Raw genomic sequence first — 14748 nt, forward strand, 5'->3', positions numbered from 1 at the left:
GACTTAAAATGACACTTGTCGATAAACTTTGTTTTACCCGGAGAGATGATCTACAACGGTGATCTGATAAATGGCATACTCTACCCGGAATTGTGGTAGGAACATACATAGTTACTTAGAAAGTACAACTTCAGCACGTAGGTAGCCAAGAAGGGATTATATCCAGGGATGATGCAATAATGGCAATGTTTCGTTTTCGACTCCTCCAATACTGTCAGATTATTAAGCATTCGAGGCTGACTTTCTGGAGTTTTCATCTTCATAGTCATGGGCGCCATCCTAATCGTCCTTGCAAATCTACATGATCTCTTCAGTATCCAAGTTTCACGTTGTACATGACATTCTCAAGCAAAGACAGTAGCTTCAGATCGGTTGCACAAGGTTTTATATTCAAAAAAAATGTGTTAATAAATACGAAGTTGACAGAGAAAAGAAGTTTATTTACACCAAATGCCGAAAGCCTATGAAAAGCCCCAGAGACAGAAAGCTCCACGGCTTAAGCGAGAGCGGAGCAAAGCTCGTTGTAAGACGGTTTGGCCGTGAAGGACCCGTCAAACAGGAGAGGTCCACCGGCAGCACCGATCCAAGAGTTGGTGTCAGAAACACCCCAAACAGTGACACCGACACAGTTCTTGATATCGGCACAAGCGTCGAAGACGGTGACCCAATCAGCGGGCTTACCGTGGTTGATATCCAACTCAGTTACCGCGCACTCGGGAGCGGCTTCGCAAAGAGCCTGCAAAGCAGCAGGGACACCAGAGATGGGGAAAAGGGTGCCTGGGGAGCTGAGGTGGGACTGGGAGCCGATGCCGTCAATAGGAACACCGTCGGCAATCCATTTCTTTACGTGGGTAATCATACCCTTTGTCTTGGCGTAGTTTGCGCCGTCAAGGTTGTAGTCGTTAATGTAACGCTTGGCGAGGGGATCGGCTTGGTGGGCAGCGTGGAAAGCGGTAGAGACGAAGCCTTCACCGAGGACGTTGTAGAAGACACTGGATCGGAAGCCACCTTGCTCGTCAAAGATTTCGTTTACAACATCCCAGGCGTAGATCTTGCCGGCATAAGTACCAACGAGTTTCTTGATGTGGTTAACCATGACCTCTTCGAGCTTGGCCTTGTCACGGATCTGAGTGACCCATGAAGCCAACTGAGAGTACCAGACGGTAGTGTGACCGCGGATGAGTTTGCCGTTTCCAGTGGCGAAGGAGACAAGGGCATTAGCACCATCGAGAGTGAATTGTCCCTCGCTACGCTCAGTGGCATCCCACTTCATGCTGTTCTCAGGAGTGACGCAGCCAAAGTTGTCGACAATGATCTCCTTGTTCTTGCCCGCGCTGAGAGTGTATTGATCAGTGGCAACACCAACATATTTCTTGCCTTTGGCCTTGAAGGCAGCATCAAGACTACATTTGGCGCCGTTGCGGCCGCTGCCAGCAACGTTGGGAGCAGGAGTGTTTCCGCCAGAGCCGGTAGCCGGAGACGGGGAAGGAGTGGGTTTAACACCAGAGTTGCCACCAGAGCCAGCAGCTGAAGAGGGAGAAGGAGAAGGAGAAACAGCGGGCTTGACACCAGTGTTGCCACCAGTGTTAGCAGCTGCAGATGGCGATGGAACAGGTTCGTCATCAGCTTCACAAGACTCATCATCACCTTCATTTCCCGCAGTGTCGGCATCGCCACCCTCCTCGTCGGCATCGCAGGACTCGTCGTCCCCTTCTTTTGCGTCCGTGTTAGCATCGCCGCCCTCCTCATCAGCATCGCAGGACTCGTCTTCAGTAGGCGATGAAGCAGGGGTGGCGACAGGTGCGGTACCGTTAGGCTCCATAGCAGGGGCTTTGCTGGGCAAGCTGGGCGATGGAGCAGCAGATTCTCCACCGGGAATACACTGACTGTACCAGTCGTTGTACTTGACGCAGTGCGAGCCAGAAGCGCAGGCACTGTCGCCCTTGTAGTTGACGCCGCCGCACTGGCCAAAGGGAGCCACGGCAGCGAGAGCCGTCGTCGAGGTCAAGCCAACGACGGCCATGTAGATGGATGCATCGCGGAAGTGCATTGTTGCTGTATGTAGTTTGTGTTTCGATTGGAGAAGAGAGTTGTTGCAATGGCGTGTTGGAAGTGAAAAGAAAGGAGAGGATAGGAGCTCGCTCCTATGCTATTTCAACAAACTCAAGGAAAAGAAGGTCGCGGAAGCACGCTTCCAAATAAAGATAGAGAGTGTGGGATGAGAATGCAGGAGAATAGTTCTGAGCGAATATAGGGCAGGTTGACTCTGCATCTTATACCTTTTCCACATTACTTAGATGGAGTGACATCCCGTGTTCGGTGGAACAAGCATGGAGTGGGTCGGTGGAATTTGGTCAGTGGTTCCTTACGTTGTTTCATGAAACCCGTAGAAACGCCACCCATCCTGGGAAGTCATTTCAGCGATCCATGCGTCCCGCTCGAGACCGGCAAGCGCTTGATAGCGCTCGATAGCGCTATCTGCTGCGTTGGAGACTGCGGCATGAGGGAGTGATGAGGGCAAGAGGTGGAGAAGTCTCTTTTGCAGAGAGGAAAAAAATGGTAGAGATGAAAATCAGAGCTCTTTATGGCGCCAAGGGGACATTGTGCAAGCAGGTGGTGTGCGAGCGCGTCGTTGCATTGTCAAAGTCTGAGGTTGGACACGATGCCTGTGCGTCTGCTTACTTACTTTAGTCCTTCCCGGTTGCGAAGCAGCAGCCGAGTCTCATGTAAATGAGACACTAAACCCAATACGGACAAGGTGTCATCTAAGCGCAGGACCTGCATGGCGTTTGGGGGTTCGGGGCCGGTTATGAAATGCTTCATCCACCTTCCCTGGACTCGGCACAGAAATTGCGTGCAAGCTGGATGCCGTTAAGCTTTTGACTCTTGTCAACTGATGCTTACATTCAATCTAAGACGTGCCTCGCACCACTGATTAAGGTTTGCCCTTCTACGACTTGTATACATGAATCACATGAGGGTTGCAGTATGCGAGCAGACCTGTCTTTCCCCACTCGCCACCAATGCCAGACTCCTTGTGGCCGCCAAACAGAGCCTGGGGCGTGGGCTTCTCGAACGAATTGACAAACACGGAACCCGCTTCCAAGCGTCGTGCAATTTTGCTTGCCTTTTCCACGTCCTTACCCCACACGCAGGCGCCAAGGCCAGTATTTGTGTTGTTGGCCCGCGCAATCACCTCTTCCAGATCTGACCATGGCTGTGTAGGAACGATAGGGCCGAATGGCTCTTCCTGAATAATACGAGAGTCGTTTGGCGGGTTGTCGATGATAGTGGGCGTGATGAAGAATCCCTTGCTAGCAGCGACATCGGGCTCGCCAACGGCGAAATTGTAGCCCTTGGACTTGCTGTCCTCGAAGAAGCCCTTGACGCGCTCGTATTGCATTTGGTTCTGAACAGGTCCCAGCATGTTGTCGCCGTCATCTGGGCTTCCCACCTTGATTTGCTTGGTAAAGTTGACCATCTCTTGGAGGAACTCCTTGTAGATGGATTCGTGGATGTAGATTCGCTTCGTGGCAACGCAAACTTGGCCAGAGTTCTGGAAAGCACCCATGACAACCTCTGGTGCGACCTTTTTGATATCCACATCGGGCAGGATGATGGATGCATCGTTTCCTCCGAGCTCGAGCGTGACACGCTTGAGAGTCTTTGCGCATGTCTCCATGACCTTCTTTCCAGTAGCGGTAGATCCGGTAAAGCTGATCTTGGCGATATCAGGATGCAGACACATCTGGACACCGAGTTCATTGTTGCCGCCAACCACTTGGAGAACGCCTGATGGAAGAATCTCTTGGGCAAGCTCAACATATTTCAGAGCAGTGTAGGGTGTAAAGGGCGATGGTTTGACAATCATGCAGTTTCCTGTCAGGAGCGCGGGCGCAACCTTTCCGACCATCAAGATCAAGGGAAAGTTCCAAGGACAGATGGCAGCGCAGACACCAAGCGGCGAGTACTCGGTGTAGACGGTCTTCTCGTCATCCTCGAGCTTCTCAGTGGGCACATCGAGCGTAAGGTGATGGCCCATGAAAGCCGCGACGCCACCAACTTCAAAGGCAGCCCACTTCCTCTATCTCGTTATCAGCACAGTGCTAACCAAAGACAGTAGCATGCTCGTCTATTCAAGTACGTACCGGCTTTCCGGACTCCTTACACAGCAGGTTGACAAACTCGTCGTTGTGCTGTTGGAAGGATTCCGTGACCTTGGCCAGCAAGGCTTTCCTCTCCTCAACGGGCATATCCCTCCATGCTGGAAAGGCCTTCTTGGCCGAGGCAACAGCGTCGTCGAGATCCTTCTCGCTGGCAATGGGCACGTCCCACAGCTCCTGGCCTGTGGCGGGATTGATGCCGTGGTGAATCTGGTCGGAGCTGCGCTGCTGGCCGTCGACAATATTGTAGAACTTTTCGAAATCGAGCGTGGAAACCTTGCCTGGAGACATTGTGGCCGCTGAACAAGGACTTTTTGGGATGGGGTATACGGGCGGGAATGTAGAGGATAAGGCGGTGGCCGTGAGGGGCTCAAGGCTGGTACTTAAAGTCTACATTGGACCAGCACATGGCCTTGACCTTGCGGCCGCGTAGACTCGGCCTCTGGTCTGGCATCTGTCCTCGGTAAGTGGTTCGGCAGCTGGTGGAGAATCGTGGTGGGTTTGGCGGTTTTCGCGTTAGCTTGGCAGTGACCTTGCGACGCTGCCGCCCCACTTGCAGCCGCAGAATCGCGGGGCGAGTACCAGTCTAGGCTTGCATGCTTGCATCATCCCACCTGCCCCTCACCAGCTGTCCGCCCTCTTTCACCTCCATCCAGCAGTCTTAACCCTTCTGCACCACCACGATCACCCCTCGCCATCTGCCGAGGCCCGTATATATCGATTCTTTCCATTCGCGCTGCCGCATTCGGGCCTGTTCTCGAGATTCTGACAAATATGTGCTGCTGGCCGGCCACAGGACGAAACCCACCCACATCGCCATCGCCATTGCTGAGGCGTGTGTATGTACAAAACTACTACATAGAGGCAACCCTGCCAAGAGGCTTGTCCATCTCTCCTTGGTCCTAAGAGTATCTTTGCCCCGCCGGGCGTGCTTTCAGCGGTCTGCAAAAGTGGACTATCTGTCTCTGGTGGCGAGTCATGCATTCCGCATCTCTGCCAGCAGCGTGTTGATGAGCGGTTGATGAAGCGCGATCAGGTTTAGTGTAGTACGGACGAAATTCTTTGCTACCCTACTACTGTACCCTGCACCGTTTTCAGACTGGCCACACACCTACTACCACTACATGGTCTCAACTCTGTGCTTCGAGCCGCGGCTGTCGCCTGACAAATGCACGTTGATAGGGTTACCGTTGCGACCGGATGGGGCTTCGCCCTTGGCGGGCTCCACGCTCTCGAAGTTGTGGAACAACGTGTATCACAGCACAGGCAACCAAGGCGAGTAGATTGTTGACAATATGGTTTCAGATGAGCGAGGTCTTGTCCAAAGACATCACTGTGCAAGTGTACATAGTACCAAGCAGGTGTCAGCAGCTGCCGGGCGTCCTTGGGCGCATGCCATTTGTCATCTGGGTGATTTTGCAGTAGTACGTTGGTAAGCTCGGGCCCAGAGAGTTGCTCGTTACCTAGAGCCGGCTAGTCTGGCTATAAAAACTGTCGCGTGTTTCGAGTCAGGTTTGGTGGCAGTACCCATGGAACTTGTTTTTTGCATGATAGAATATACAAGCATGACAAAGTATATATCGAGGGAAATCTGGCGCTGCGAAAGCTCCGATACGTTTTCATATGCAAGCAGAATGCAGCTTCTTTTCATGCTCCGGAGCCATCGGCTATGACAGTAACTATAGCCATAGTCACGTGCTTGAATATGTCTTTCCATCTGGTGACTCGATGGCACCTTACGGAGCTGTGTTCATATTAGCCCTATGGCCCTGATTGCATACGCATCCACACGTTTTGCATTTCAACTGTGAACAGAAGCTCGCGCTTGATGATTGTAATAATGAACATGCAAAATCGCAAGCCCTCACATGTAGTCGATCCGTTGACTGCCTTGCGCCCTTTCGCTAAATGACTCACCAACTCGGGCCCTGAGAGAAACACGGTCCCCCCTCGCATCCAGATATCAGGGCTTTAAATACCGAACATGAAATCTTACCCTTTGGGTTGTAATATATCAAGGCTGGGAGAGGATGGTTTATTACTGTATGGTAAGTTGTAAAATCACCCTAGATCAGAAGCCAAATCCGATTTAGATAGCAAGGCTGTCCCAACTCGAAACTGTAGAAAGTCTGGTAAACGAAGTGCATAAAACAAAAAAGGGCGTAACTGGCTTTGACGCACGGTACAAAACTGGTCCTAGTGCTCAAAGCATAACAACAACCAAACAAAAGACTCCAGATATTTGAGTCACATCTCAACCGACGTATCTATATTAGATGGAGACTTCCCTGCGACTTCGGCGCGACTTCACATGCTCAACCTGTATCTTGTCCTCGAGTACTCCAAACAACATCTTGAACAACACCCGCCTTAGTCCACATAGCACGGTTCCCATCTGGCAGAAGAAGAGAGGAGGAGAAGAAGAAGAAGAAGAAGAAGAAGAAGAAGAAGAAGAAGAAGAAGAAGAAGAAGAAAAATGTCAGAACTAGCACCAACCGACCCCCCATGCTCTTCTGAACCCATTTTCTTCTGGAAACATGGTGAAAGTAATGGCTACCTCTGCCAATGGTACGCCTCTCCCTTCACCGTCTCAGGCACTACGTATGCGACATGCGAAATGTATATGATGATTCAAAAAGCGCTGCTTTTCAACGACAATGACACGGCACAAAAAATGCTGCGAACAACCGATCCACGCAAGCACAAGGGACTGGGGCGCAAGGTGCAGGGCTTCGATCAGGCAGTATGGGACAAGCGTACGTTTTCCCGTTTCCCAGTATCGCACTTTTTTCTTTGTCGTCATGAGAGAGAACTAACCATCGGATGGATACTGAAATAGATAAATTCGACGTTGTTGTGCAGGCATCATATTATAAGTTTACTATTAGCCGACATGCAGAGCGCTTGCGGCATATGCTGCTTGCAACGGGTGAATGCGAGCTGGTCGAGACGAGTCCGTTCGACTGCGTGTGGGGCATTGGATTCAAGCAGGCAGATGCCATGCTAAATCGCGAATTTTGGGGCGAGAACCTACTAGGGAAAGCGCTGATGGAAGTGAGGAAGCGATTGAGGGATGAGGAGAAACAAAAGGAGGAGCAGGCAAGGCGGGATCGTGAGCAGTGGGAGCAGGATGTGTTGGGCAGAGTGAGGTCAGCTGCGAAAGGGAGGAGGAGTCAAGAGAGAGAGGTGAGCAGGTGATGGAAAGACAGTGGAGAGGCGATGAAGCATCGCATGGTACCACGCCCGATGATTCGGAGCACCTAGATGAATGTGCAATAAAACATCGTTTTCATTTGAGTGATACATTTTACATGACAAGGCTTTGGAACAGAAGACAACCATGTTCTACGAAGCATAACAAAATACCAGTCCGTCAACTCCCATGATGACAGTATACCGAGCTCAGCACTTCTTCCACTGAAAGTACAACTTGGACGTAAACCTTCCAGACTCCTTGGTTGCAGCAAGCACGCCATTAGCAGGCGTAGCAAATGGCGTCAAGACAACCTCGCTGTTAATGTTGAACAAGGCGTCCTGGCCACAGGGTGACCACACTACCGCCGGCACGTTATCCTGCTTGTAGTATTTGCCGTTGAATGGACCGGCGATGACGAGCGCTGATGAGGTTTGGTCTTGCTCGCCGGAAAAGTAATAGGTTGACTTTACAACGCCCGTGACGCCAGAGTCAAGCTCGCCCCAGCCAGAGTAGTCGGCGCTGAAAACGGCGAAGGAGAAGCCAGGGCTGAACTCGAGACCGAGATTGATTTGGCAGTTCTTTCGTGACTCTTCGGGACCTTTGCCGCTGCCTACGCGTGCCGTGAACTGTTTGTTGAAGTCTATTGAGGTTTGTGGGTCAGCATGCATACCCAAAGAAGGAGTGTTAGGGGGAAAGGATGACATGGGAGAGAACGTACAGATGGGTAGAATGCCTTGCTCAGTCCAATCAATGTCGATGCTACCTTGAGGACATCCTGAGCCGCCAGATACGACGCTTTTGATCTGGAAGGAATCTGGGGCTTGGTATGTTGGTGCAGCAGCTGCGACGGCCGCAAGCACAAGGGTAGCCAATGTACACTTCATGGTGGGTTGCTTCAAGGTAAACGAAATCAAAATGCAGTCAACTGAAAGTCAAAGTTGCTACAAGATGCACAAAGATAATGTTCACATTGTCAGATCATGGGCATACATGACTTATATGTTGCCACGGACTGCGAGTATGCGACCTAGAACCTCAGGTGGTGCAACGCTACATACTTTTAGTCTCAAGATAGTTCTGTACTAGCATCAATCACCTGCCCCCTGCGCAATGCAGAGCAAGGCAGCTGATTGGGAACCACATACAACAAGCTCGAGACAAGATGGCCAATCGTTGGTAGTAGCTGCTGGCTTTCGTTCAGCTCCTGTATCGCCGCCTCGGAGACAGCAACGAACCAGGCATGGTTGCCATGCGTGCGATATGAAGCTGCACTCGTCTATATTACTTGTAGACTTGTGGACACGGGAGGCAGGCCGTGGAGAAGATGGAAAGCTGCATGGGCTGAACGCAGGGCAGCCGTCGCTCTGGAACTGTCGGCTTCTCGAGCAAACTTTGCTGCAATAAACCTATAGACTACCTGTGTTTGGCCTCGAGGTGGATTGCAGCATGCTAGATAGGCGAGAGTCTCCAATATAATAGATTGAAAGACCCGGTCGAGGTCACGACACGGAGACGGAACGGTAGATTGCGGGCTGGGCTGTTTCTGGGGAAACTTTGGCTGCTTTAGCGAGTGTGAGGGATCATTAAACTTTTTTTTTCTTTTCTCTTTTCCAGCAATGGTTGGAGTAGTGCATTGGTCGAGGGTTCGTGTTCTTCATCAATGGCCTTGCGCATGGTGCGTGTGCTGTCAGCACAATTGCGACATGGGAAACATGACAAAAGAATTACCTAAAATACCTTGAGACCATGGGCATTGGTTGTGCAAGGTTGTGAGGGGCAGAACCGTTCAATGGCGGTTCTCGAATATGCGGGCTGGGTAAATGGACCAGGACGCCACGACAGGTGACACGCCACTGTTGCCAAGGGTTAGAGTATGCGCCTAAACGTTACCATACATATTGCACACGCCACCATCCAGGGCAGGACTAGTCGGGGGAGCGAGAGAAGATAAGAGAGAGTAAACGTGTTCGTAGCGCAGTGCGTCATGTAGTGATGGATATTATGGTAACATTGACCTGCCGGCTAACGCCTTTTGTTAACCCAATGCTCGTATACATACAAGAGCTGAATCTGCAGTGCGGCCTAGAACAACAGATGAACGCCATGGCAGACCCGCCAATGCAATGCCTGGTAGAGTACAAACAGCTACTCTTCTGCCTCGGTGTTCCAAATCTCCACCTCTCTATTCTCCAGTTCCTTCATCTTATCCTCGCCAAAAATGGTCTCGGTTGGTAGACCAGTTTTGCCGTAGTTGACTACCGGCCCGATGGTGTTGAGCCATTGTGTTCTCCTCTCCATGAGCGTTCGGATTGGCTCGCCAACGCCTGGCCTCGAGATGCCAGCGTTGGCGACAGGATGGCTGCCACCACCTGCGCCGCCAGGCCGCTTGTTTTGTTTCTTGCCTTTACCAAGATTGCGATTGCGCTTAAGATATGCTGCATTTAACTGGTTGTCCAGGTCGTCGGCTATGGTATTGTATTCCTGTTGGGCTATACGCTCTTCTGTGAGCTCTAGGAGACGCTGTTTTCGCGCGCCGTTGATGATGGATTGTTTGCGGAGCTCTTCCTGCAGAAAGCGCAGGCGCTGCGCGACTTCATCGTCGAAGTGAGAATCGTATGACTGGGCTTCGGCGTCCGTCTCAGAAATGAAGCCAAAATGCTTGAGTTCCATGAGTATACGATCCTCCATGCCCACAAAGTCAGTGCGTGCACCTTGGACTGGGGGCTTCCAGCCAGGCTGGACAAGATCGGGGAGTTGGGATGCAGCAGCAAGAGAGTTGGTATTGCTTATGTCTGGTGGTGCGCCTGCGCCCTCGTCAATGTCCATGGCATCTCCGCCAATGCCGTTTGTCTCATTTTGGTTGTTCTGGTTGCCCCGTCCTTCTGGTCGTAGTGTGGCCAGTAAGCGGGACAGTAAAGGACCAGCTGAGACTTGATCTGTTTCCAGCACATCGTCTGATATGTCTTCAGCTGAACCACGCGGGACGTTGGGAGGTGGCCGCTGGTCATTCGAGTCAATGTGCATGGATCCGTCTTCTTCCGCCCAAATCTCCTTGTAGTGTCGCGGGCCACGTCTGGGTAACACAAAGGGCGCTACCCGGTCCCCCCGCTCCTTCAAGAAAGCAACGTCTTCTTCTGTTAGGGGCCTAATGTATGGCTCGACATAATTGGCAAATACCGTGGCATTTACCTGTGACGGCGGCTTCGCATTGGAAAAGTCCTTGTCTGGGGGCGAGCCGGCTATCTTGTCGCGCAGATCGGTAACAGGGAATTGAGCGACACAGTAAATTTCCTTCTTCTCTTCTATCGACATGCCCGGGGTCACCTCTCGGATGTGATATATGGTAGGGTCATCGAACTTGGCGGGGTCGGGCCCAAAGGTCTGGAACTGTGGGACGGCAGGGGCGGGGGCGGGTTGGTGAGAGACGTCAGAGGCGCTGGGTGAAGGGGCGTCTGCTGGGCCTGCGCCACTAGCCGAGGGCGGTGCTTGTGAGACAGGGGAGGATATTGCTGAGGAGTTGTCTGGTGGGTGAGTTAGCGAGCTGTTGGATCGCATGGCCCTGAGCCTAAATGACACGCGCGGGGGAGCCATAGCTGAGCTTATTGATGCATGGGGGAATGTAGGGCAGGCCAGGTAAGAAAGGGCTTGTAATTGCATAGCCGTCTTCAAGAAAAAGAAGACAAAGACGACGGTGAAGATGAGGGGGCTGGAACAGTGGACTTGCCTTTGTCACCTCCGTCCTGCCTGGTGACGCCGTGGGCACCGACTGCGGGGGGGTGTTTTCCATTGTCGTCGTGCTTGGGGTTGACCTTTTTGAGCTTGTGTTTGCGATCGCGGTCGTCGGCTGCCTTGTCCTTTTCTCGGTCACGCGGGGCGCGGCTCTTCTTGAGGCTCATGAGCTCCCTCAGGGCGCCTTCTGACTGGACACAGCGCGACTCTACATTTTTCAGTACCGTCTTCTCGATGTTGTCGCGCATGGTCAGCAGCTGCTTGCCCGAGGGAATGTGGGAGCCATTGCCGGCCGTCTCAAGAATCTCCTCGACGGTAACGGGGCACTTTTTCAGGTACGAGGTGAGGCGGCCGCCAAAGTGCGACGAGGCCGACGAAGGCTCGACTGAGGCGCGCACATTGGGCAACGGGGTAGTGTTGCGGCTGCGGGGAGTCTGCGAGGGCTTGGAGCCGGGCTTTGTGGCCTTGGCCTTGCCGCTGAGGCCGGTGGGCGCCATGTCGGGCGCGTGGTGAGTTGCGGACGAAGGTGGAGAGGCGGAGGAGAGACGCGCTGGGGTATGCGGGGAAGGCGCGCGCGCACACAGGGGGGCGGGCAATGGCGACAGCGATGGCAATGGCTGGACGGAGCTGCTAGTTAATGGGGGTCGAGTCGAGGATGCGCACCAGCATCAGCATCAGCATCAACACCAGCGACGGCGACAGCGACGGCGACAGCGATGGCGGTCGAGTGAAGGCGTGGTGTGGTTGGTCTCTGTGCTCATGCTGGCCGTGGTGCCAAGCTGCGCCTCATGGGTGGCTGCCGCAGCCACCGCACACCCGCCATCGACTTACTGTGCTGTGTGGTGTACCTGGTAGTAGCAATAGTACATAGATGGACCTATCGACACACTATGTACATGCATACATCCATATCCACAGGCACCCCCCGACGTCATCGTGCCCGGGAAACGAGCTGCCGTGTGCGCTGCTGCAGGCCATGTTGTCGCCAGCCAACCCTCAGCGGCGGCCGTGCCCAGCTACTTGCTAGCCATGCTCCCATGGAAACATGCACTTGCATGGATGCATGCGTATGCTGGTGCTTGGGTAGTAGTATGGCAATGCGTATGCGTGGGCGCAAAGGAGTAACCCAGTGGTAAGTATAGTTAGTCCAGTAATGGGCCGCGTTCGGCGTTTCTGAACTCCGCACGGGCGACGCGGCTGTGCCCACGCACACGCACCAGCCTCTCCCTCCGCTCTCTAGCCACCGCTGGCGCGAGGCCATCTGCATTCGTCACCACGGCTGCCGCTGACTGCCCCGACGACGTGCCCGCCATCTGCCTCGCTTCCGCCCTTTCCGCTTTGTCGTCGCTATCGTCGCCATTGTCGCCTTCCTCGCCCTCGTTGCCCTCAGCATGGCCTGTAGTCGTGTCGTGTAGTGTAGCCGGTGCATGCTAGCGACGCCCGTCTAGTCCGCCCCTGTTGCGCCTTCCACCATGTGTACGTCACACCCGCTTGCTGCTCACTCCCCACTGTCCACTGTCCACTGTCCATTGTCCACTGTCCACTGCCCTCTACCCACCACTCTCGACCTGCTGACTGACACGACACCATACAGCTGCCCAACGCATCGCCATCTTCACCATTGACTTCCCCGACCCTCACTTCATCGACTACGACAACAACCAGTTCCAGTCGCTCAACGAGTCCCTCGGCTTCCGCTACAACATCCTCAACAACATCCAGACCCTCTCCACCAAAGGCATAGACCCCGACCAGGATCCCTTTGGCATCCTCTATGTCCCCCAGGTCTACACTTCCGGCTGCAAAGAGGCCCAGGCCCAGTACGTCCCCGCCAACGCCACGCGCCTAGAAAACCTGCCGAGCGACAAGGACTACGCCCTTATTGCCGTTGCGCCTTGGTACTCGCCCCAATGCACCATCGAGTACTTCACCGAGGCACGCAAGCACTCGACCAAAGCCTTCATCACCTACCTGCCCGGCGATAGCAATGCAAAACCCCCCGTGCTCAACGATGCCGCATGGAACCTCGAGGATGGCGGAAGCTGGCAGTCGCGCAACAATTTCCCAACCTATGCCGTTTCCTCCATGACTGGATCCAACATCATGGACCAGCTGAACCTCTACTCTGGAAACTTGAGTGACGTACCCCACGCAGATCAACTGTCCCAGATATACAACACGACCGACTATATCCGCCTCTGGGCCAACATCGGTACAGGTCAGTAGCGACTGTCTCTTTGCATACACTGTACTGACACTCTACCCAGACTCTACCAGTCAACTTCCCAGTCTCTGGGTCTTCCTTGTCATCGTACTGGCCATCCTGCTTGTTGCTGTTAGTTTCACCTCTGTCGTTATGCACATCATCCAGCGAAGACGTCGCAACGACCTTCGCCAACGCGTTCTCAACGGCCAGGTCGACCTCGAAGCACTGGGTGTAAAGCGTCTCAACGTGTCGCAGCAAGTACTCGACAAGCTACCAATACACACCTTTTCTGGAAGTGGTTCGAGTCACTCAGAAAAGGCCAACCCGGAACCCCTCACGTCATCAAACGCCGGCCCATCTTCTGCTGCAAATGCCGAGACTGGTCACAAACCCACTCTAACTCGTCACTCATCTGCCCCCGAACTACCAAAATCGTCCATGTCCAGTTGTTGGTCACAACCCACTTGTCCCATCTGCATGGATGACTTCGAGCCAAACGAATCTCAAGTTCGAGAGCTCCCTTGCCACCACATCTTTCACCCCGAGTGCATCGATCCCTTTCTACTCGGTCACTCATCATTGTGTCCCATGTGCAAGCGGAGCGTGTTGCCAACGGGCGTGTGCCCAGTCAAGATCACAAACATCATGGTCCGGCGGGAGCGGCACATCAACCGCATCCGGGCGCGCAGTGCCCGTGCAGGGAACGCCCAACCAAGCTCAACTACGGCTATGAATCTGGACCCATCAGCATCACCGGCCTCGCCCGCTCGACCGCCAATGGCTCAGGCATCACTCGGTAGTCGAATTGGCGGAGCCATCACAGGACGCAGAATCTTTAGCGCGCCACACCGAACGCAATCTCGACCAAGTGACATTGAAATGGCAATGACGTCGCCATCAGGCCCTCCAGCACCACATTTGCCAGCCAATGCATCGTCTTCGCAACAATTCCAAAACTGCGACCCTGCGCAAAGTCGCAGAGAATGGGCCCGACAACGGGCTCTGGCCATGCTTGGCCCTCACCAAGCACCCACCAGCGATGAAGACGAAGAGCAAAATCTTCCAAAATGGAGGCGCATTCTTCGCAAAGTCTTCCCAACCTAGTGTGCACAAATGTGAGCCCTTGGCTGGGCAACCTCTTTCTTTTCCTCTTGTCCACATCATGATACCAAGGCATCGTCTCGGCGCTAGGAATTTCGTCACTTAGTACTTTAAGAATTCAAAACGGAGTTAGGTGTAGTTTATCCTATTGGCCATATCCTCGATATAATGCAGACTAGTTAATTTTAGAAATTACTCTTATCTTTCAACATATATAACGTACCTCACGGGTTCGTGTCACACACGGGTTCGTGTCACAGTTTTGCCAAGCCCCCACCAAAACCACTACATTATGGCCCAAAACAGCCCACTTTGGACCTATATAGCGCAAAGAAATACAATTTATTATTCTA

At 53.2% G+C, this 14748-nt stretch overlaps 6 protein-coding genes across 6 annotated transcripts; 2 read left to right on the top strand and 4 right to left on the bottom strand.

Moving 5' to 3' along the window:
- Nucleotides 1-496: 496 nt before the first annotated feature.
- Nucleotides 497-2050, bottom strand: COCCADRAFT_7853 (glycoside hydrolase family 10 protein; the record flags this gene model as incomplete). Its single annotated transcript, XM_007717461.1, has 1 exon — nt 497-2050. The coding sequence occupies one exon, from the start codon at nt 2048-2050 to the stop codon at nt 497-499; it is 1554 nt and encodes a 517-aa protein (XP_007715651.1).
- A 900-nt stretch (nt 2051-2950) lies between these two features.
- COCCADRAFT_104936 (uncharacterized protein) lies at nt 2951-4454 on the bottom strand (the record flags this gene model as incomplete). The annotated part of the gene is made up of 2 exons (XM_007717481.1): nt 2951-4084; nt 4149-4454. 2 exons carry the CDS (start codon nt 4452-4454, stop codon nt 2951-2953), a joined length of 1440 nt encoding a protein of 479 aa, XP_007715671.1.
- Nucleotides 4455-6639: 2185 nt separating this feature from the next.
- On the top strand, nt 6640-7361 carry COCCADRAFT_39684 (uncharacterized protein; the record flags this gene model as incomplete). Its single annotated transcript, XM_007717482.1, has 2 exons — nt 6640-6919; nt 7003-7361. 2 exons carry the CDS (start codon nt 6640-6642, stop codon nt 7359-7361), a joined length of 639 nt encoding a protein of 212 aa, XP_007715672.1.
- Nucleotides 7362-7565: 204 nt separating this feature from the next.
- Nucleotides 7566-8243, bottom strand: COCCADRAFT_29000 (uncharacterized protein; the record flags this gene model as incomplete). The annotated part of the gene is made up of 2 exons (XM_007717464.1): nt 7566-7999; nt 8078-8243. The coding sequence occupies 2 exons, from the start codon at nt 8241-8243 to the stop codon at nt 7566-7568; spliced, it is 600 nt and encodes a 199-aa protein (XP_007715654.1).
- A 1261-nt stretch (nt 8244-9504) lies between these two features.
- Nucleotides 9505-11585, bottom strand: COCCADRAFT_104961 (uncharacterized protein; the record flags this gene model as incomplete). Its single annotated transcript, XM_007717483.1, has 2 exons — nt 9505-10880; nt 11093-11585. 2 exons carry the CDS (start codon nt 11583-11585, stop codon nt 9505-9507), a joined length of 1869 nt encoding a protein of 622 aa, XP_007715673.1.
- A 975-nt stretch (nt 11586-12560) lies between these two features.
- COCCADRAFT_29002 (uncharacterized protein) lies at nt 12561-14398 on the top strand (the record flags this gene model as incomplete). The annotated part of the gene is made up of 3 exons (XM_007717465.1): nt 12561-12564; nt 12683-13306; nt 13356-14398. The coding sequence occupies 3 exons, from the start codon at nt 12561-12563 to the stop codon at nt 14396-14398; spliced, it is 1671 nt and encodes a 556-aa protein (XP_007715655.1).
- Between the last annotated feature and the right edge of the window lie 350 nt (nt 14399-14748).

This window comes from Bipolaris zeicola (genome assembly GCF_000523435.1).
Source record: "Bipolaris zeicola 26-R-13 unplaced genomic scaffold scaffold_181, whole genome shotgun sequence".
In the NCBI taxonomy this organism is placed as follows: Eukaryota; Fungi; Ascomycota; class Dothideomycetes; order Pleosporales; family Pleosporaceae; genus Bipolaris; species Bipolaris zeicola.